The 21,909-nt window shown below is 40.7% G+C and overlaps 1 protein-coding gene across 3 annotated transcripts; it reads right to left on the bottom strand.

Moving 5' to 3' along the window:
* Positions 1-14: 14 nt before the first annotated feature.
* Positions 15-21,267, bottom strand: AMPD1 (adenosine monophosphate deaminase 1). Of its 3 annotated transcripts, XM_082369152.1 has the most exons (16): positions 21,141-21,248; positions 19,815-19,826; positions 16,286-16,466; positions 14,797-14,968; positions 11,605-11,770; positions 8,132-8,351; positions 7,541-7,670; positions 6,313-6,507; positions 5,598-5,729; positions 4,671-4,834; positions 2,868-2,994; positions 2,523-2,686; positions 1,713-1,833; positions 873-1,046; positions 558-668; positions 15-196 (listed from the first exon to the last, which is right to left on the bottom strand). In XM_082369152.1, the coding sequence occupies exons 1-16, from the start codon at positions 21,160-21,162 to the stop codon at positions 38-40; spliced, it is 2,250 nt and encodes a 749-aa protein (XP_082225278.1). In that variant the 5' UTR covers positions 21,163-21,248; the 3' UTR covers positions 15-37. The 3 variants fall into 3 exon arrangements, with proteins under 3 accessions (XP_082225278.1, XP_082225279.1, XP_082225280.1); XM_082369153.1 differs by lacking the exon at positions 19,815-19,826 and having other exon boundaries at positions 21,141-21,267; XM_082369154.1 differs by lacking the exon at positions 21,141-21,248 and having other exon boundaries at positions 19,815-19,899.
* Positions 21,268-21,909: the final 642 nt, after the last annotated feature.

Raw genomic sequence — 21,909 nt, 5'->3', positions numbered from 1 at the left:
GAAAATCTCACCCATATTATTATTTGGTTTATTTGTTTTAGTCTCCTGATTTAATGCCTTCAGCAATTAAATTAAGTTCATAACACCAGGTTTCGTAGCGATAGGCCATGCGGATTTGGGCCACATTTGTCTTTCGGATATCATTTCCAGTAGGGCCTTCTTCAAGGTAATTGTCGCCCAGAAACTTTGCTTTCTCCTATAAGAGAAAAGGAAACAGAATGATTGTTGTCTCTTTTTACCCTGGTATAGACAATAATTACATCCTCCACAAAGATTCCTTCCTTATGCTAGCTATGGGCAAGAGGAAAACAATAAACCATTAAAAGCACTCATCCAGTACCTCAATATGCAAGGTCTGCTGAGAAATCAAGTATATTTTATTTCCCTTGCCCAAAAAGCATGGCCAGAGAGACAGAATAATTTTTTCTAGCCCCTGTCCATAGTAACTGCACATGATTTGTGAAATAATTTTTCAACATGTTTCCCCAACTAATTTTTCAATATTCAAGTTACCAAATTCTAAACTCAGAAGGACAGCCAATCAAGGGCAGGTCTACCTCATGAGAAATTCCACATTGCAGAACACTGTTTCTTGCCACTTCACACATATCACAGGTACTCAGCTTGAAGACTTGTGCAGCAATGGCATATTCTTCCATTAGGGGCTCCTTGGGTTATTTATTTAAATGAGGCCAAAAAAAAAAAAAAAGAAGAAGAAGAAAAAAGGAAGAAAAAGGAATGCATTAAAAGAAATAACCCACATCCTGCACCAAAAGAATAATGAAATATCTTGATTCGACTTTAAAATTCTGGGTGGTAAACAACATTTCAGCAAAAATATACTTGTATTACTCAAAATTCCATATGTGTACCTTGGTGAAGTGGAATTGCATCGGGTCATCTGTAGACAGTGAGATCATTAGCCCTTTCTGGAGGAAATCTAAAAAAGGATTTTTGGCATATTCTAGAAATAAGCTGTTGTTACTTAATGGCGACATAGCGATGGGAATCTGGGCTAAGAAGAACAAATACTGTAACACAGGACTCTGTAAAGGAAGAGTGAAAAAAAAATTTTTTAATGTTGAAAAAGGGATACAAACTAGAAAAGTTAAAACCTCCTGGTTACCTCAAGTTTTACCTTTCAACAAAATTATCACCTATTCTTTAAATCCACTTGTAAAGAAGAATGCTAGTTTTTAAATGTAAATACTATTTAGAAGAAATTTATTTGGGATCAATTTTCAGAAGCATTGAGTCAAACCCAGTTGTTTGCGTTTTAATTGTCTAAGTTAGATGGCCCATCTTAGGCAAAAGACTTCACCTTGAAACATTTTTTTTCTCTACAAGAAAGTTCTGACTCACACCAGAGGCATTTTAAAACATGCTATAACATGAAATCTGGTGAAAACCAGTTTCAGGTAAGCCAAGCTGCCTCTGATTTATCCCTTGTCAGAGTTCTAAAACGCGAGTCAGGCGATCTGCATTAACTCCTCCCTGCCACCAACTAGCTAGGTAATCTTGAGCAAGTTCCTTTACTTCTCCGGTCCTCTGTAAAATGAAATGCACTAAATAATCTCAAAAAGCTTTTTTTTGCTCTACTTTAATTTGATTCCAGTGTTGATAATGACTTGTGACAAAATGATAAGGGAAAAAATTCTGTTCCTCTAGCTCCAATATAAAAGTTAATATTGAGAAGAGAGCTTCCAACTCACCTTTTTCAAATTCAGGCCATGAGAGATATTATCTGCTGTCATGAATGCTGTCATGAGATGGGTGAGAGCTCCAGCTTCCCCACAGTGAGGTCGGAACAGAAACGTATTCATGCCTCGTTCCCTAGGGAAACGGAGCTACTATAGCAATCACAGGTGACTGACTGGGACCTGGCAACAATTCTGGGCATAGAGTGATTTATAAGAAAATCTGGTAGGAAACACCAGAACACTCTGAAAGGGAGTGAAAGGGAGTGGGGTATCCAAAATATTCAGCAAAACTGACAATTCCAAATCATAATCTTAATTCTTCCCAAACAGGCTTTTTGAAAAAAGAGACAACATAGGATATGAGGGTATGGAGGAAAGTTTTGATTACCTGAACAGAAGCATCTTCAGTTTCCACCCAAAGTTTACCAATATCACCATGTCATTGTTTCTCTTACTCACACTTTAGCGGGGAAACATTTCCAGAAAACCCCATTATGATAGTCCTCTATTTATTCCTTACCCAGATATATCAAGAAGGGTAAAATGTATGGAATTTTATAATAAATTGCACAGTGATTAGTGTAAATTCCTAAACTTCCAAAGAAAAGGAACTGTGAAAGTTACTGAAGGCTCCAAACTGTCCATTCCTGCCCCTAAATAAATAAAGAAACCGAAGAAAAAGACAAGGGAAAGAAATTTCTGCTCTGGGCCAGCTGGCAGCATCCCAGCAGCATAGGCCCTCAACCACCTAGGGTGCCACTGTATGAGGAAAGAGGTGTGTTAAATAGATTCTCCTTCTAGCTCCAGTTCTCATCTACTTACTTTCTCAGGCTGTTGAGCACTGTGATATTTGCGTACATATAGTAGGCATAGTAAGTGTAAGATGGATTCTTTGCCATGGTCCACTCCTGGGGCTTAGGGCTCTTGGAGGAGAACATGTGGCCACTGTGTTTGGACTCATCATCCACGCTGTCGAAGCCAGTAATCTGTCAAGAAGAGTGAGCCACGTAATGGGTTCAGTCTGAACGCAGGGTCCTAGCCCTCAGACAAACTTTCAGCTTTCAAAGGCAAGGACCAAATGTCAGAGATAAGCATCAAGAATTAATCATGGCTAGGTAGGCGGGTTGTCATGTGCAGCCATAGGAAGGCCTTCAGGGCCATGCTTACATGCTTGAGGAAGACACTGAGGTCTGGGTGAGCCTGGGGGTTGATGGTGGCCTCAAACACTGGCATGAAAATATTCTCCAGCATCTTTCCGAAGTGTGGAAGGAAATTCTTAGATCGGAACACATCACTAGAGGCAGGAATGAAGAGAATTTAGGAGGTAAAGCTTTTTTGGACTGACAGTTCAAAGCAAAGGACCAAAAGCAAGCAAAGGACTAAACGCCATGTTCAGGAGAAGACCTAGTGTCTCCATCCTAGGTCCACTCTGGTACATTCTTATTTTTAAATTTTATTTATTTATTTATTTTTGGCTGCATTGGGTCTTCGTTGCTGCACGTGGGCTTTCTCTACTTGGGGCGAGCGGAGGTCACTCTTCGTTGTGGTGCGTGGGCTTCTCATTGCGGTGGCTTCTCTTGTTACGGAGCACGGGCTCTAGAGCGCAGGCTCAGTAGTTGTGGCTCACGGGCTTAGTTGCTCCGCGGCATGTGGGAATCTTCCCGGACCAGGGCGCGAACCCGTGTCCCCTGCATTGGCAGGCGGATTCTTAACCACTGAGCCACCAGGGAAGCCCCACTCTGGTACATTCTTCTTGGTTACCCATAAAGAAGGATTCAGTTTGGGTTTGGAATAGGAGGTATAAATTTCTTGCTGGACCACATGCCCCTATATCTTCTACAAATCCTCTGTGGTAAGAAAACTAAACGTTCACAGCTAAGTCCAGATAGAAAATGAAGAGTGTGGGAACTCTGTCATGAAAGGTTCAATGACTTTTATGTGTGTGGTATCGTGAGCATGAAACAGTATCAAGAACACCTCTGATATGCTGTAGCCAGGGGGCAATCTAACAAATTCTTATATGGCGCTCAATATATGCCATCCACTCTTTTAAGTGGCCAGAAGTATTAGCTAATTTAATCCTCATAAAACACAATAAATTAGGTACCATTATGACCCCATTTTAAAAATGATGAAACTAAGGCACAGAGAGGTCATGCAACTTGCCAAAGGTCACACAGCTAGTAAGTGGTAGAGCCAGGATTCAAGCATAGCCAGTCCAGAGCCAGGGCCCATGCTTCTAACCACCACACTCTAATGCCTTAATATCTCTGCCTTAATGATATTAGGCAGGATGTTTTACTCCAGTCAGAAAGTTACTTTTTTTTTGGCTAAAGAGACAGGATAAAACTCTTGCATTGTCACAGGGCACACAGAGCATGGAGGTAGGTGGCCAGACAATATATAAACACTTAAGTTGGATAAAAGATCAATGATATGAACATCCCTGAGGGCAATGAGTAATTAGCAGGTGATAACACTATTGATAAATACTCATTAATTATGGAGAACTTGAGCACTTGTAGATGAGACAATTGGCAGACAGTGGTAGAGGTTCTGATACAAGAAAGGTACACCCTCGTACAGATGCGCATGGGAAAGAGTGAACTGGACACAGAGAGGAAGACCAAGAGAAAGAAAATGTATAGTAAAATGTATATAGTTCTTATCCTAAGTCTTAATCATTCTCAATAAGTTATTTTGTGATCTGCATAAAGTCCCCTGTTTTAAAAAACAAAACCAAAAAACCTGGTTAGAAAACTGAACTGAAATGATCCTCCTAACTCCTGTCTGTCATCGAGAGTGCTAAACCCAGAGTGGACAAAACCAGGCACCCGGGCCCCAGTACTGAGTGCTGTTTAACAAAGATTATTTCTGTCCAGATGTGCTGCACATTCCTTGTTGGTGTGGAGGAGGTGAGGCAGGTGGGATGAAGGCAGGCTTTAGGGTTTCCAGTGGGTGGGTACATACTAGATCCTGGGGACCTGGATCATCCATGTCATGTTGGGGCAGTAGATGTGGTTTCGGACGAACCAGGTGGAGAGTTTGCTCCACTCATCAGGACTGCGGCCGTAGATAGACAGGCGGGGCTCAGTGTGCTGGTACTTGGCGTCCACCAAGTCTGCACCTACCTCCTGCAAAGCCAAGAGAGGAGTCCAAAGCCAGGAATTCCCACAGGTCCCTCAGGGGTCTAAACCTGTGGGGTCTAGGGAGAGGAGATGGGTACTAAGAAGAACAGAGGAAATGTGAAAGGAAGTCGGAGGAAAACTATCAAGGTTAAGATGTAAGGAGCCTGAGAGGTGAGGGGGAGCTAGTCAGGCTAAAAGACTGATAGGGTGTAATGGAGTCTAGAGAGAAAAAGAGTCAGACTAAAGATGATGAAATCCCAAGGCACTGCTGCAAAAGAAATTCAGCTTTTCATATGCCCCCTATCTCCCAAAACACACATCTCCCAACTGCACCTGTCATTCCTGCCTCCTAATGTTCAGGTGTCATGAAGATCAGGATGGATTCTGATCCTAATTCTTCCTGAACTTACAACTCCAAAAGCCTGGAAGAGCCAGGTCCTTAATCCCAAATCCACACCCTTAGTGTCTCTGTCCTAGGAATCAAGGTCTTTTAAAATCATTACAGTGAATGTTTCAGAAGAAATTATCACATTCATTTGTGTATTGCCTGACCCCAGGGATAGCACCCTTCCTCCCTCCCTCCCTCCCTTCTTTCCTTCCTTCCTTCCCTCTTTATTCCTTCCTTTTTCCCCTCTCTCCTTCTTCCCTCCCTCCCTTTCTTCTTCCCTCCTTCCTTCCTTCCCTCTTTTCTCCTTCCTTCCCTCCCTCTCTTCTTCCCCCTCCTCAAGAACCAGGCCAGGTACCGTAGATCTGGTTGATTTCTCCTCACCTTGATGATAGTGGCAAAATATTCCCCATTAATGTAATTGTCTGTCTTCAGGTAGATGTCCCGTAGCTCACTTGCTCCTACAGGATTGTATTTGTCATTGAACTTATCAAAACGCTGGAAAGTCTGACGTCCCTGCATCAGGAAACAGGAGCACAAGTGTATCTTTATCAGAGCTGCCTGAACACAGAGAGTTAGGGAATGGCCACAAGGAACAGGGGCCTGGTAACAGGAGAAGGGCTTGGCGCGGAGCAACTAAGCCAGTGTGCCACAACTACTGAGCCTGTGCTCTAGAGCCCACGAGCCACAACTACTGAGCCTGCGTGCTGCAACTACTAAAGCCCGTGTCTAGAGCCCGTGCTCCGCAACAAGAGAAGCCACTGCAATGAGAAGCATGCGCACCGCAATGAAGAGTAGCCCTAGCTCGCCACAACTAGAGAAAGCCCGCGCACAGCAACGAATAAATAAATAAATAAATAAAATAAATAAAATAAAGTTATAAAAAAAAACAAAAAACTAAACAGGAGAAGGGCTTGGGCTCCAAGAATGGAATCCAATACAGCTGACAATGAGAGAACCTCAAAGTTGTCCATGGGTTCTTTCAGTCAGCATGGTAAGCCCACGTAGTTTAGCGGGCTCTGAGAAGGGAGAGTTTGTAGGAGAAAGGCGTGTGGGGCTCTGAGTATTAGATGAAACTGACATTATTTTTTCAACCTACAGCATGAACATCCAGAGAATCAACAGTCAGGTCGTAGGGATGCATTTTTAATTTAGCAAAAAGTTCCTTTAGGGTCAGATTTTTCTCCTTGGTGCTATAGACCACTCTGTCAGCATCAACTTGGTAGGATTTCTTAATAAAGCGCAATAGATGTTTCTGGTTCATGCAAGCGGCTGCATGGATATGGGTATCCACCTGTGTGTACATTCAGAGAAAGAAAAACCAACAATCAGCTTGAGTTATGCTGCTCTGTGGTGCCTGCCAATCCCATTGTGATGGGAGAAAGGAGTATATGATAGGGGTGTGACCTCGCAGCTGGTGGAGGTGGCCGAGCAAAAAATGAACCCATAGCACCTTTTTGAGCCCTTGTGAGGATGTGAAAGGTTAGGCTGGATACAATAATATTGCCTGCTTCTCTTGGATATCTGTGCATCAAATTTACTTCCTACATTTGATCCACACAAAAGTCTTGGGGACAATTCTCCACCCATGAGACACAGCTGGAAGTGAAGCAGCTGCTACAGCTTTCAGCCCCAAAGGGAGAAAGGTTGAAATGATTAAGCCATGGCACAGCGATGGCACTTATGAGTTAGGTATTTTTATGAGTACAATTTTATAAGCGGAAGTTTTGATAGATTAAGTAATTTGCCCAAGGTTATACAGGTGGCTGAGCCAGGGTTTGGTCCCAAACCTCTGCTCATATATTTCCTACTCCCTCTTCCTTGCAATCACTTAAGTGGTCAGAACACATCTTGGAAGTGTTTCTAGTTGATTAGTTTTCCATTTGCTATTCACAATCCTCTTGTGAGCTAGATTGAGCAGATATATTTCCCAGTTTTACAAATGAGGAAACTGAAACTCAGAAATATTTAATCACTCCCCCCCTCCCAATGTCTTCCAGTCAGGAAGTAGATGAAAGAGGACTAGAATGAAGACCTTTCAAATCCTAGAATAGCCGTTTTTGAGGTTCTATTCGTTTTTATTATTTTTGTTGTTGATGATAACTATAATTTTGTATGGCAATAATGTGATAAACCTTTCTATGCGGAAAACAGTAGAAAAGGCATTTTAATCTTTTAGACATCATCTATTTGCTTTCATGAAATTCTACTGAACCTGCAGAAATCTTACATGAATCAGTAAAACAGTATCTTTCTTGTCCTGTTCAAGAAATAAGTGGATTAATGTTTTTGTCCAGGAATGACCCCTGAGCAGCGAATATGTTTACCTTCCTGCAGTTGTAAAAATCCCGGTGGGGGTTGCTCTTCAGCTCCTTCAACTCATCCATCTCGTTGAGCATCTGATGGACCTGGAACTTGGAGGAGAGGAACTTCAGGCGCCGGTGGGTATAGGTCTTACTGTGAAAATTAAATCATGATTGTAAAAAATTCCAGACATTTAAGGAAAACAGTCACAATTTCAAAACCATCAGGACCCTTATAACCTGTAGAAAACAATTATGTTTGTTTCCAAATGGAACTGGCTTACTCTGCATTAATCTAACTTGAAAAGTATTGGGCTCCAAGGACTTAATCTTTTCATCAAAATTGTACATAAATAATAATGAGGGAGGATTGGGCCTCAAAGCCTGTCTCAGCCACCTGTGTGACTTTGGGCAAATCACTTAACTCGTCAAAGTCTCAGCGTGTAAATTGGGAGTTATAAAAATACCCACCTCATAGAACGATTGTGAGGAGAAAAAGAAACAATGCACATGAAGGTTTTAACATAGTGTTTGAACCTTGTAAGCAATTAATTAATACGTAGCCTTACTGTCAGTAGTAGTAATAGTAGCAGTAGTTTAGGTCTTAACACTTACACGGGTCCTCGGGCAATTAAAGCAAGTAAAAAATTCATATCATCTAAGAAGGTGTCCAGATTTGGGTAAGGAAGTGGCTTAGGCTCCTCTTTGCTGGCTGCTTCTTCATTAGGATAGATGTAAACCACACCGTCCTTCATTTTGAGGTGATAACCGAGGTTTTCTGGGAGGTTATCTGTTCGGAAGGGGTCTTCTCTCTTCTTCAGAGGAGGGGTAAAGACTTTTTCAATAAAACACACAATAATATATCAGCACATAGGATGAATGACCACATAAAAATAACCAAAGTTAAATACTGTAAGATCTCATTTGTATGGAATTCTGTATGTCATAAGTTGTAATTACCCAGAGCTAAGCTAAAGTTTATTTTTACATTATTTCCCAAAGGTGACTAAATTAGTAGTATAAAATAACTATAACATTGTATCTAGTGTAAGAATGATTTTCAAGTTCTTCAGAATTGCTGTTTATATAATTGCAATACTACTTACAAACCATTTTCGTTATTTATTAAAGTTGTTAAAGTCTTCCTGTTAAGAGCATTTTATTAACATTTGAGATGACTACGTAGAAATAAAAGTAAAACTACCGTTAAAAACTAGAGTTTGGGCCTTTTCCTTATTTAAACCAAGCTTCTCTATCAGTCTTAATTTAGAGTGGTTATTTTTTAATAGACTTGATTTTTTAGAGCAGTTTTAGGTTCACAGCAAAATTGGGCGCCAAGTACAGAGTCCCCACACCCCCTGTCCCGACACATGCACAGCCTCCCCCGCTGTCAACACCTCAAATCAGAGCGGAACATTTGTTACAATCGATGAACCTACACGGACACGCCATGATCACCCAAAGTCCATAGTGTTGTTTGCCTTAGGGTTCACTCTTGGTGGTGTACCTTCTATCTATGAGTTTTGACAAATGCATAATGACATGTATCTACCCTTTTAGTACCGTACAGAATAGTCTCATGGCCCTAAAATCCTTTGTGCTCCATCTAGAGTGGGTTTTAATATAAATATAAATTCTAAGAGTTGTAATTCTTTTTTTTTTTTTTATAAATTTATTTGTTTATTTATTTTTGGCTGTGTTGGGTCTTCGTTTCTGTGCGAGGGCTTTCTCCAGTTGCGGCGAGCGGGGGCCACTCTTCATCGCGGTGCGCGGGCCTCTCACTGTCGTGGCCTCTCCCGTTGCGGAGCACAGGCTCCAGACGCGCAGGCTCAGTAGTTGTGGCTCACGGGCTTAGTTGCTCCGCGGCATGTGGGATCTTCCCAGACCAGGGCTCGAACCCGTGTCTCCTGCATTGGCAGGCAGACTCTCAACCACTGCGCCACCAGGGAAGCCCAAAGAGTTGTAATTCTTATTGTAATTATAATATACTTCCCACCTTTTAAAGCACATGCAATTTTTGCTAAAGGATTTGAGAAGGGATCATGTGGATAAAGGTCCCCTTCTTTCCACTGATAACAATTTCAACCTAAGAAAGCCAAGAACAAATTCCATACTGTCACAGCCTTTAAAGCACTTCTTTTACTTTCAACAAGTATGTGCCCAAGGCATCAGAAATTCTCCTGTTTGTAAGACAGCCAGAGTGAGAAAAATAATATAGAAAGAAAAAGTTTGGGTGTGGTGGTGTGATGAATTGGGAGATTGGGATTGATATATATACACTAATATGTATTAAATGGATAACGAATAAGAACCTGCTGTATAGGGCTTCCCTGGTGGCACAGTGGTTAAGAATCCGCCTGCCGATGCAGGGGACACGGGTTCGAGCCCTGGTCCGGGAGGATCCCACATGCCACGGAGCAACTAAGCCCGTGCACCACAACTGCTGAGCCTGCGCTCCAGAGCCCGTGAGCCACAACTACTGAGCCCGCGTGCCACAACTACTGAAGCCCTCGTGCCTAGAGCCCGTGTTCTGCAACAAAGCGAAGCCACCACAGTGAGAAGCCCGCACACCGCAATGAAGAGGAGCCTCTGCTCGCTGCAACTAGAGAAAGCCCACGTGCGGCAGCGAAGACCCAACGCAGCCAAAAATAAATAAATAAATTTACTAAGAAACATATATATTAAAAAAGAAAAAAAAGAACCTGCTGTATAAATTTTGATGACCAAAAAAAAAAAAAAAAAAAGAAAAAGTTGGCACATTTTCTATCCAAAACTGAGATAAGGAACACGAAAGAAGTGAGACAGTACATTGCTATGTCAAATATAAACTTTCGAGTCCCTACTCTTAAATATACTAGAGAGATAAAGTATAATTTAGGAGAAACAAAGGCAAGACAAACATCCTATATGTCAATACTATAGAAGATGAACAAACCAATGTTATGAGTTACCAAACTGGAACATGTTTAATATGATTTTAATATTAAAAGGAATTAAAGAGAAGAAGCTCTAGAACTGGAAATCTTTAACAACATAACAATTTGATAGTTCAAAAACCTTAAATAGCTGCCTCCCCTGAATTTCAATTCTAGAAGTCTAATCCTAAAGATATAGAGCAATTGTACAAAGATGTCTTAATAAAGATGCTTATTGTAACCTTGTTGGAAATAAACTTTTAAAAGTCAGAAATCTAAACGCCTAAATATAGGAATTGGTTAAATAAATTATGATACAGTTATACAACAGAAATTATTAAAATCTGATTGTTTTAAAATATGTACTATACAAGATAGAAAGTAAAAAGTGAGATATGTAAATAAAGTGCAATGGAAAGTCAAAACATGTAGTTTACTTTTATCCAGAGGTCAGAGGAAGAGGAAGGAAGGAAATGATAATGGTTGGGCTGCACCTTGAAGGATGAGACTGGATCTGGACATTTGGACATATAGTAAAAAAGTGAAAGGAAGGGCAATGCAGCACAGGGAATGGCATGGCAACAGTACAGGGGCAGGAATGTGCTGAACTAAATGGACAACAGGATATGCTTCCAACCCGGACAAAGAGTTCAAAGGTGGAGTAAAGGAGGTAAGTTTATAAATAGATTGAGTGTGCAAGTCCAAAAATAAATAAATAACAGATAAATAAAACATAGTTAGAAGGCTAGATGGTGGTAGGCCTTGAATGCCAGGCTCAAGACTGGACTTAACTTTGTAGGGGGAGTAGTTAAAGGATTTTGTCAGGAGAAGGATGTGCTCAGATCTGTTTTATAATAACTGGTACCAAAGTGAGGATGAACCGAAAGGAAGTGAGATTAGAATTTAACAGAGTAGTTAGGAAGCTATTGCAATGATCTGGACAAAGAGAAATATGCACCTAAATTAGGGCTTGAGGAATGGTGAAGAGAGTTGGTTCTGAGAGATACTGTACAGACTGAATCAAGTGATTGGGCACTTGGGCGGGAGAGAGAGTGGAGCCAAAGATGACTATGATATCTTAAAACTGGGTTACTTACAATCATGGGGCACATTTAATAGTTAGTAGTTAAACCTAAAGCTATGTTCCAGACATTATATAAGAACATCACTTACCTGGAGAGAAGCTCTCATTTGGTACCCAAGCCTCACCCTCAATGTTCCTCAAGTGCTGGGAAGGGGTTTTTGGAAACCTCTGAAACGACTTCTGCATATACTTCTCCCGTATACACAGTGCCCGATAAAGACCTTTGCAAACCATTTCGAAATCTTCAACCGTAACCTACCAAGAAAATTTCAGAGTAGCTCCTGTGAAAATTGGAGAAGTGGGTAAAGCTTGTCATTGGCACCTCCCAGCTCTCCTGGGTGTCACAGCCCCTGCTGAGCAGCTCCTACTTCTCACTCAACTTGGGCCCTGGGTCCCTTCAGGAGCAGGCCCTGAAGTTTTAATCACTCTTCCATTTCTGCCAAAACGTGTCTGTCCTATGAGTCTTTCCTTACAGACCCGTATTTGTTTTTGGTTTTTGCTAGATAGCAGTGATTATCTAACAAATATGATTAAAAGAACCCATTCTAACATGGACAATACTTTCTCCAGGTAACAAAAGAACATTTTACGTATGGGTTTCTGAAGACAATATCTCAACTGAAAGACAACGTTGGTGTAATTTGAGAACTCAAATCACCTGCTGATCAGTGTGGGAAAAATTGGGGGAGGAATAAGCTGTCACACTTTCCTCAAACCCTGTCACCCATGCACTGCCTTCTGTAGCTAGAGACAGATCAAGACATCATCCTGTGAGAAGTCATTCTTTGGGATGGTTTTGAACAGAATTTTATCTGGGACTAAAAACAGAGATTCTAGAGTAAAATTTTCTTAGAACTGCTAGAAATTTCCTAAAACTGGTCTATTTCCCTGGCCCCATCCCCAACTCCTGGCTGGGCTTGACATGCCCAAACAGTTATAACTCTAAATCATTGCATGCTCATCATCAGAGCCCAAAGACTTTCTGGGACCAATGTAAGCTTGTTCCCAATGGTTTGAAGTCCAGATATTAATCCTAAACAGTTGAACTCTTTTTAATGTCTTGCTGACCTTGGCCAAGAGAGTCTGGCACAGGTGCTAGGTCTGGGGGTCTGCTTCCAATAGCATGCTTGTTCCTTTGCTACCTAATGGGCCACCCATCTAAAAGCTCCTTGAGGACAAGAGCTGGATCTTATCCACCTTCTCGTCCTCAGCACTTAGCACACAGTGCCTGGCACAGAGTATGTGCTCAATAAGGACTGATTACATTGAATTTGTTGTTTATCTGGGATGAATGGCCTTGGGAACTTAGCCCTAATTCCCCCTTTACTTCTCTGTCCAGTTATAAAGGCAAAGACTGATTCAGGTACAGGCCACAACTAGGTGGAGTGTAGCTCAGCAGCTCAGTCACCTTCAGCCAACAGGTGTAGCCACATACTTGGTTCTTCAAAGCAATTATACTCCAGTAAAGATGTTTAAAAAAATAAAAATAAACAATAAATAAAGAAAGAAAGAAAAAAAAAGACTCCAGGCCAAAGTTTCAGGTGCCCTCCAGCTTTTATAGGAGGAGAAGCTAATCCCTGACTTCTGTGAGCCTTGTCCTTCCTCTCATCTTCTTTCTTTTTATTCCTGTTTTCATTTCCACCAAGCACATAGGGATCAAGTTTGTCTCTTAATATTTGTGGTTTTTTTGAACTCTGGCCTTCTCCAAACTTTGTTTTCCACGTTGCTATTAAACATTTCGTTTCAGTTATTTAACATCTAAAATCCCTGCCATTTATAGAGCACACATGTTATCATGCAGAAAACGAATAAACAAGAATAGTGTCCATTTCATTGCTCTGTCATTTTTAAATATCTTGGGACTGACCCTTAGTGGGTCAGTTACATGAGAAGAGGGTTTAGGACTTGTCATTAAAACTATATTTGGAGCATAGACCAATGGCTAAACAGCAATTTCTCCAATATGATGCTGATTTTGCAAGTCCATGTGGCAGAGATTTATTTATTGACCAACTGTTCTGGATAGGACAGGCAGGTCAAGTTGCTTGCAACCTGAGTTTACTATCCCTGTGGCATACCAGAATCTGTTCCAAGCAATAATCTACTGTGTAAGCATCTGTGATGAAATTGGAGAGGACAGTTGGTCAAAAAACAATAGCTGCATTAGAATGTTCTGACTTCTCTCTCATCTTCTTCTTTTTTTAAAAAAAATAAATTTATTTATTTATTTATTTTTGGCTGCGTTGGGTCTTCATTGCTGCGCGTGGGCTTTCTCTAGTTGTGGCGAGCAGGGGCTACTCTTCGTTGCAGTGCACGGGCTTCTCATTGCAGTAGCTTCTCTTTGTTGCGGAGCACAGGCTCTAGGCATGCGGGCTTCAGTTGTTGTGGCACGTGGGCTCAGTACTTGTGGCTCGCGGGCTCTAGAGCGCAGGCTCAGTAGTTGTGGCACATGCGCTTAGTTGCTCCGTGGCATGTGGAATCTTCCCGGACCAGGGCTCAAACCCATGTCCCCTGCATTGGCAGGCCGACTCTTAATCACTGCACTGCCAGGGAAGTCCTCTCTCATCTTCTTTTCTCTGGTCTCTCAACTCTTCTTTCCTCTTCTCTCTCTCTTTCTCCTGATCTGTTTTCTTTGATTGGTTAATGCTACCTGCAGCCCGTCTCTCCATTCTAGGTCTGCTCTGGGTCCATCTTTCCCCAAGAGCCCCTCCCCACCCTGCCCCCTGGGCCTCCCTGAGGCTTCCTTTCCTGCTTTATGATGCCCTCAGTGAGACTAGTTCAGTTGCTACTCTCTTTGGTTCTTCTTTCAAAATCTGTCCACTGTATTCTGTAACACACACACCACATTCTACTGCGTATTCGCATGTGCAAGCAAATGAGATAAAGGAGGAGAAATTATGTGAGGTGATAAAAGCAAAACAGAAATATAAGTCATAGCATATCGTAAACAACAAGGTCCTACTGTATAGCACAGGGAACTATATTCAGCATCCTGTGATAAACCATAATGGAAAAGAATATAAAAAGGAATATATATATATGTAAAACTGAATCACTTTGCTGTACAGTAGAAGTTAACACAACATTGTATATCAATCATACTTCAATAAAATTTTTTTAAAAGTCATAGCATATTGGTATTGAAATGTGATAATGAAGTATAGCAAAGGACAGGTGAGCTAACACCTTCCTCAAAAAGAAGGGGAGGAAGGAAAGAAGCTGAAACAATCAAGCTGAGTATCTTCCTAGCAGCTACGTGTGAGGGGCAAGAAGCAACTCACCCCAGAGGAATAATCGCCTGTGATCTGCACTCTCTGAAAATCAGGCACTGTCTGGTAGGCGGGAGACGGAGAACTGTATTCATCAATGTGGGGCAATGTGGTGGAAGATGTTTCACTTTGTGGAACGGACAAACTAATGGTCTTATGTCCAAAGAAACGCTTTTTTCTGGGTCTGAAATTGAAAAATAAAAAGAGTTAACTTTATCTTCATTTAGATTTTCATTGTGATAAGTTGATGTTCCACTATACAATTTCATTTTGAGGAAAAACAGTGAAAATTAAATGTGGGCTGGGTGTCAGAAATAGGATCCAACCTTATGGAAAGGGGTATCATGTTACAGTGTTCCTTTTGTCCTCGTATACCTTGGAACGGTGGGCCTTAGGGAATGTACTAGAAGACTCTCAGCATGACACTGTCCTGCACAGGAGGCCCACTCCCAGCAGAACAGGCAGTCTGGGTGCTGCAGTAAGCACAGGCTATGTCAGTTAGTACCTGTGTCATTTGGTGCATGTCCCTTAAATTCTGTGAGCTTCTGTCTCTCTCTCTAAAAAAGTGGTGTAATAATGTCTACCATACAGGATTTCTGTGAGATTTAATGTTTATAAAATGCTTAGCACACTACCTGGAACTTGTAAGTTGCTTAATCAACATTACTTCCTCAAATCAACATGTATTTATTCAGTTTCTACTTTGACCCATGCCCTATGTTAGGTCCTATGGGGGATACCAAAGAAGGTGGATTGTTGTTATTTCCTTAAAGAAATAAAACCAAGGGAAGGACTGCAGAATGACCTTCTCCCCATGGAGCTGGTTGGGGGAGGGGAGTGTTTTGAGGAGGGGGGTCCAAGTAAGTGGTCAACAACAGGTTTGAGGACTAAACTGTGGCACATAGTGACAAGTAGTGAGTACCAGAGTAGTTCAAAGAAGGGAAAATAAACAGAATTTGTGGAGAGGGATCTGTTCAGGGAAGGCAGTAGTTACGCATCACAGGCATAGGATGGGCAGGGCTTGAGGGCAGAAACAGAGGGCTGTATCCCTGAGGCCTGGAGGAGGTCAGACTGGCTGGAGGGCAGGATTCCTATCAGGCAGCACGACACTAAGGTTGACTAAGGACAGAGTCCAAAGATGAGGCTCTTAAGTTCCAGTTTCTACACTCATAAGTGTGGAAATTGAGTGTGTGCACAGCAGCCATCAGCCCACTTTGGTTTGGAACAATCACATGGTAGATCATGTCCTCTTGCTTGGGTGAACAGGAATGCTTCAACTAAAGGCAGATTGGATGAAGGTAGGAAGGCCACTGTTTTCTTCTTTTTTGGTCCACGTCGCTTTGCCCTAGTGTATTTAGTGTGTGTGTTTGAAGGGAGTGTGGGTTTAACTCTGACAGAATTTTTCCTCCAAGTTGAATCACCATTCAGAGTGAACCATCTGCCCTGACATTTCCCCTTCCTTGTGTACCAACGTACTAAACATTCCACTTACACCACTTACCTTCTGCCTTCTGTGGGGGTGGACTGAGCCTCCAGCTGGAATAGGTGTTCGCGCATCTCATGGTGCAAAATTGGACAGACCTCATCCACATCAAAAGGGGAGATCTCATGACAGCCTCCCTCATCTTTGACTTCAGAGGCAAACACTTTTTCAGCAAAGCTCCGCGTTGCATCATCAATAGCTAAAAGGGGTTTTTGCGTGTTAGTGTTCAAGCACTTTCTCAGGAGTCATCCGAGAGTTTCTGCTACACATAAGGCACAGTGCTAAGGACTGCCCTGGGTACACGGCTCCCCTGCTCTCTGCCCAGTGTGCCAGAAACAGGATGGAGCTTCATGCCTATTCTCTCTTTAGTGGGTTTGTGTGTGGGTAGCTTGGAAATCCATTCTCAGAATCACGGGTCAGATTCTTACAGCACACTTTAGGAGTGTCCTAAAGATGGGATTGGGCTCTTGCAGGACTAACACTTAACCCAAGATCACCTCTTTCTGGCGGGGCTAAGTTTGATTTCATAGTAACCATGCAGCATAGTCCTTCCTATCAGATTGGTGGAGTTTTTCTGACGGTTTTAAAGATGTGGATAGGGTTGTTGGTCCTTGGCGTTCTTCTTCCTGAACAAAATAAGTGATCTAAATAGTTCTGAGAAATAAATGTGTACCTTAAGGCCTTTCTTCCTCATAAGACAGATATTGTGTTTCTGTCACACATCACAACCTCATTTTTTTCAAATCCTGATGACTTGGTGATGTGCTGGTGTTGGGGGGAGAGGAATCACTAATATTTACTGCCTAGTGTTGGGAGTCCCATTTCTTGTGGACATGTGGCCTTCCATAATGAGTGACCTTTGGACAGCCCATTTTACTTTTGCTTGCCTTAATTTTTCCATTCTTAAAACGGGTGGAAGGATGACCTTTAGCCTGGCAATGAACAACCCCAAGATCCTTAGGATACAAGACAACCAGTTTTATCATATAGGGTGGTGATGGCCATCAAGTATCTGCTTTTCTGTTAAGTTCTACTGTGTTTTCCAGACACCCAGCTGTTTCCATCTGAGTAGTTATAACCTCCAATACTTCTAAAAGTCTCTTGGTATTTCCAGAAAAGAGCAGGTAGCAAATAATGAGAATAGCAAACAGCTGGATATTTGGAGCAACAGCAGAAGACAGAAACATTCTTCATGTGATGACAAAGCAAACTGTATGCAGAAAGATAGATGCCCCCACTCCTGCCCCTTCAATGTCTATACAAGTCTCCACAATGACACATTTTCAATTACAATTTAGGTAAGTGTACTGTATTCAAGTACTGTTCTGTACTTACCAACTCCTTCACCTTCTCCTGTTTCGGTTTCCTTATGTATAAAGTGGGAATACGAATACCTACAAACCTCACTCACAAGGCTGTTGTGACATCAAGTGAGATAATGTATGCGAAAATGCTTTTTTAGAGCAATTTTTTAAAGGAAAATAAAACACCAGATTAAACTGAATGACATAATTTGGTAGCATTGCTCAGACTGATATTTGGTATTTGGGGTTAGGTTTGGGTTATTAAGGAAATGATAAATGGTATGGCTTAGTATAGGCTGAAGCATACATTGGAAATGAGAGTAATTGACTCATAACTTCACCAACGCTAACAGTCAGGTCAGCCAGTTTTCAAACCTGGCTTGTCACAGCAGAGTAACAGAGAAGCCCAATATGTTGGCTGAACTTCATGCATCTATTTGTCTCATTGAGCTCAAGCACTTCCTGAAACTGACAAGCATCTTTGGATGCTATCCCTAGTTTTTTGGCAAGCACCAAGATCCATGAAGGAACAAACAAAACGCTAAGTAGATACATTTGATGACCTGAGAATACCTCCCCATCCCACAGCCAACTGTTCCCCAGAAATAGTATCATTCCTCCCTGAGCATCACAGGCAAGCACATGCACCTAAAAGATGAATGACAAGCAGAAATTAGAAGAGGCTTCATGTACCATGGGGAGCAAATGGAAATAGGCCAGTGGGCTCTGATGATGAGGAGGAGGAGAATGAAGATGACTATGCAACTGGCTTGTCATGACGGGTCTGTGGCAATGCTCTTGGAGGTCTCAGGAAGGAAAGTATGGAAATGGAGTCCCAGGAACCAAATCCTACTTGCTTGAGATCTGGGTCTTCCAAAACAAGCATCCATTATGTGGGACTGCACATATCTATTTGTTTCATGTTTTTAAACATTGTTTTTACTAGGTTGTATCTCCCTAAGTCACTATAGACAGTTGAAAAGTAGAGACTCTACTCTCAAGAAGTAGCTTACATTATCACCAAAAATTATATGGTTGATATTTCCTTCCACTGAATCAACCAATTGTTTTGGCTTCATGTAACCACAGCTGAAATTTGATTCCTAATTCAAGAGCTTTGCCTTTCAAAAATACTTCAGGGAGTGGTGGTGATTAGGGAAAGGAAAGAGTGAAACTGACATTTCAAAAGGTGAGTAGATAAGATTTGGTGACAACCTAATTCATGGAGTAAAGTACAGATGACTCCCTGAGGTTTGTATAGATAATTGCTGAGTTCTTTTTTGAGCATGTTTGAGATGATGGAGCATCTGAGTGGCAATGTCTTGAGGTTAGGACATCCACATTTAGACAGAGAATAGATAAGAGAATAGAAACAAGAAGTAGAGTGGTGAAGCAGAAAGAACACTGGACTAGGAGGGAGAAAAAGTGTCTGTAACAGCTGGGTGGCCTTGGGAAAACCATATAATCACTAGGAGCCTCAGTGTTCATCATCATAAAAGAGGAATATTAATAATAATAATGTCAACTTCAGAGAATTGTTGTAAAGATTAAACAAGAAATACTTTAAAAACTACACAGTACTATCCAGAAGTTGGGGATTATTATTATTAACATGGGAAGTGCAAGACTCTTGAGAAAAGAAATATCATGCTTGCTTCTTCACCCAACAGACCCAGAGAAACATGCTTATTTCTCAGCAGTGCTTTATTAACGTGTAGGAAAGATAGGTTGTAGATCTTTCATCTGCCACATGGCATCTCACAGAGGAACTCAGAGGCACCATAAGTACTATCAGTCCGTCAAAGGACAAGTCTGACTTGAGATGGAGGGGAACATACATAAAAAGTTACAATTTTATAAAAAATGGGTTTCACTTTATCCAGTCACAAAAATTCACCATGGAATTTTTTGCATTGGAGGAGGGTTTACTACGGCAGGACTCAGTAGATCCCCTTAACTAATGTCTAAAGGAGAAGATTATTTTATTTCAGAATATCAAATGAATGCCCTCTGAGGTTCTCTTTAAAAAAGGGATTTTTTTTTTTTTTTTTGGAGGCAGGAAAATTCATGAGTTCATTTGCTATGCTACGGGAGATCTATGGTCATTATAAATCTTTGTTGGCTTTTAATGGTATCATTAATAAACACTGCTGAAAAATACCCATGCTTCTGAATTAAATAATAGTATCTTTTAGAAATTGATACTTTGGCAAATGGCAGGAAAAATAGCCCAAAATACTCACGTTTTTCTTCAGCTGTATGAAATAAAATAGAACAAGATGAAATATATGAACAACTTTCAAAAATCATTGTGGCTACTAATCAATGCTTTGGAATAGAAATAGGTAGGTTGGTATAAGAAAGGGGTGTGGTGGGATGTGTTATTAAAGCTCATTCTTCCATTTTTCTACAATTTGCTGCCAATAGAAAACCCTGGGAATATAGTTATTATATATCTCTTCGTATTCTTTTCCTTTCTAATTTGTCTCTTTAAATTTATGTTTATAATTTTAAAAAGGTACTCTTTGTAAAATGTGATTTTTAAAAACCTGATCAAGAGGGATGGAAACTCTCATACAATGCTGATTGCAGGTAAACGAAAACAGATTATTTGGTAAACAGTTAACACCTACCAAACAGCCATTTCTGAGAATCTATTCTACTGAAATAATCCTTAAACATGGAAAAAGCTTTAGGTACAAATATTATTGTCAGAGCACATTTATACTTAAAAAAATCATAAAGAACTTAAGGGATTGGTTAAGAAAATTGGAATATTATACAGCCATTTAAAATGATGTTTAGGAAGAGTTTGGAGTGCCATGGTAACTGATTAAGTTATAATGTGAAGCCAAAAAAAGGGCAGGATACAAAGTCACATGTATAATATAATCTCAACTGTGGTTTTTTAAAAAAATTCTTTAAATTTTCAAAGAAAATAATTTGAAAGAAAAACACTAACATGTTAAAAGTTATCTTTGGATGATGAGGATTGTGGGTTTTTTTTTTTTTATAACTACTTTTCTAAATTTCTCAGTTTCTCTAAATGAGTGTTTATTACTCTTATTTTTCAGTGAAATTTCTCTTTTTATTTCACGTGAAACGTATTACTTTTATAATGAAAAAGACTTATAAAATTATTATTTTGAAAATTACTCTGTGTACAAACCTGGATTGTGAACCATCAGAGTACACAGGTTAATATTAATATTGCCATTATTCTCATGATTTTCAGCTAATGGTATAGCTAAAGACATTGTATAGGACCCTTCTCCCAAGTGTGGCAGCACAGGTTTTGTTTAGACTAGCAGAGTAGATAATAAATATCTTACACAGTTTTCTACTGGGATCATCAAGGATGCTACTACATGATACAGTTTTAGAAGACTACCTCCCTCCTAAAACTAAAAACCAAAATCCCCTTGAAAACCTTGTCTTGTCTTTTCCTGAAATGCATTAGTTAAAAATACTATGAACCTTAAATAAAGGATTCCCGAGCTGACATGATAGTTAAAGGATTGATTGCATATTAAAAGCAGTGAACTCTCCAAACACTTTTGCACACCTACCTGGAAGTTTCAACAGAGACATTGTGCTGGGATCCTTGATTCTAGGATAGCACAGTAGAAAGGAAGAGACAGGAGACTGTAGGGATGACTGGCTGACACTGTAAAACACGCTGACATTCATTTTATTATTTTGCTTTGCCCCTGTAATTTGACCCTTCTCTGCTAAAAGGAGACAGATGAGCTTTAGACCTATTTATAGCTTTAGGCATTGACTGTGAAAAACAGGTGAAGCCTTCAGTGTTTACCCTGGGATTTTAGACAAGATATCTGTGGTAGGCCAGAAATTGCATTTCAATACTCTCTAAATCTTCCTATGGATTGGATTCTCTTCACGTGTAGTTTTCTTGTATGACTGGACCACTGATGACTATTTTCCACCCTAGCGAAACACAATGAAATCGTCCAGGCTTCTGGAAAGTCAAGATCCTCAGGATTTCAGTCCTGAGAACAGCTTTCTGTGGTCGGGGAATATGCTGGTACATTCATCAAACTCTCAACACACACACACACACACACACACACACACACACACACACGCACACACACACCGCTTAAGAAATATTCCTGACTTGGCAGAAATTCACCTGACAGAATTTATTTAATGAATTAAGTCATAAATTTACTTCAAATCTTGTGGAAGCACAACTGCCATCTAGAGTGCTCAGGGACCCTTACTCTATATATTGTTACAAAAAGAATATATTTCTCATGCATAACATTTTATAGTATACAAAGCACTTTCCAAATATTATCTATTTGATCCTGCTTA

This window comes from Balaenoptera borealis, assembly GCF_965194805.1.
Source record: "Balaenoptera borealis genome assembly, chromosome: 1".
In the NCBI taxonomy this organism is placed as follows: Eukaryota; Metazoa; Chordata; class Mammalia; order Artiodactyla; family Balaenopteridae; genus Balaenoptera; species Balaenoptera borealis.
This window is presented reverse-complemented; position numbering and strand designations above follow the sequence as displayed.

Excerpts from the sequence above, each read along its gene's own strand:
- AMPD1 (XM_082369153.1), bottom strand. The coding sequence starts at position 21,261 with ATGAATGTCAGCGTGTTTTACAGTGTCAGCCAGTCATCCCTACAGTCT. Across the intron at positions 4,835-5,597 it reads ATTTTGCCACTATCATCAAG|GAGGTAGGTGCAGACTTGGT; the intron begins GTGAGGAGAAAT and ends TTGGCTTTGCAG. Across the intron at positions 2,687-2,867 it reads TCAGTGTCTTCCTCAAGCAT|ATTACTGGCTTCGACAGCGT; the intron begins GTAAGCATGGCC and ends TCTTCTTGACAG.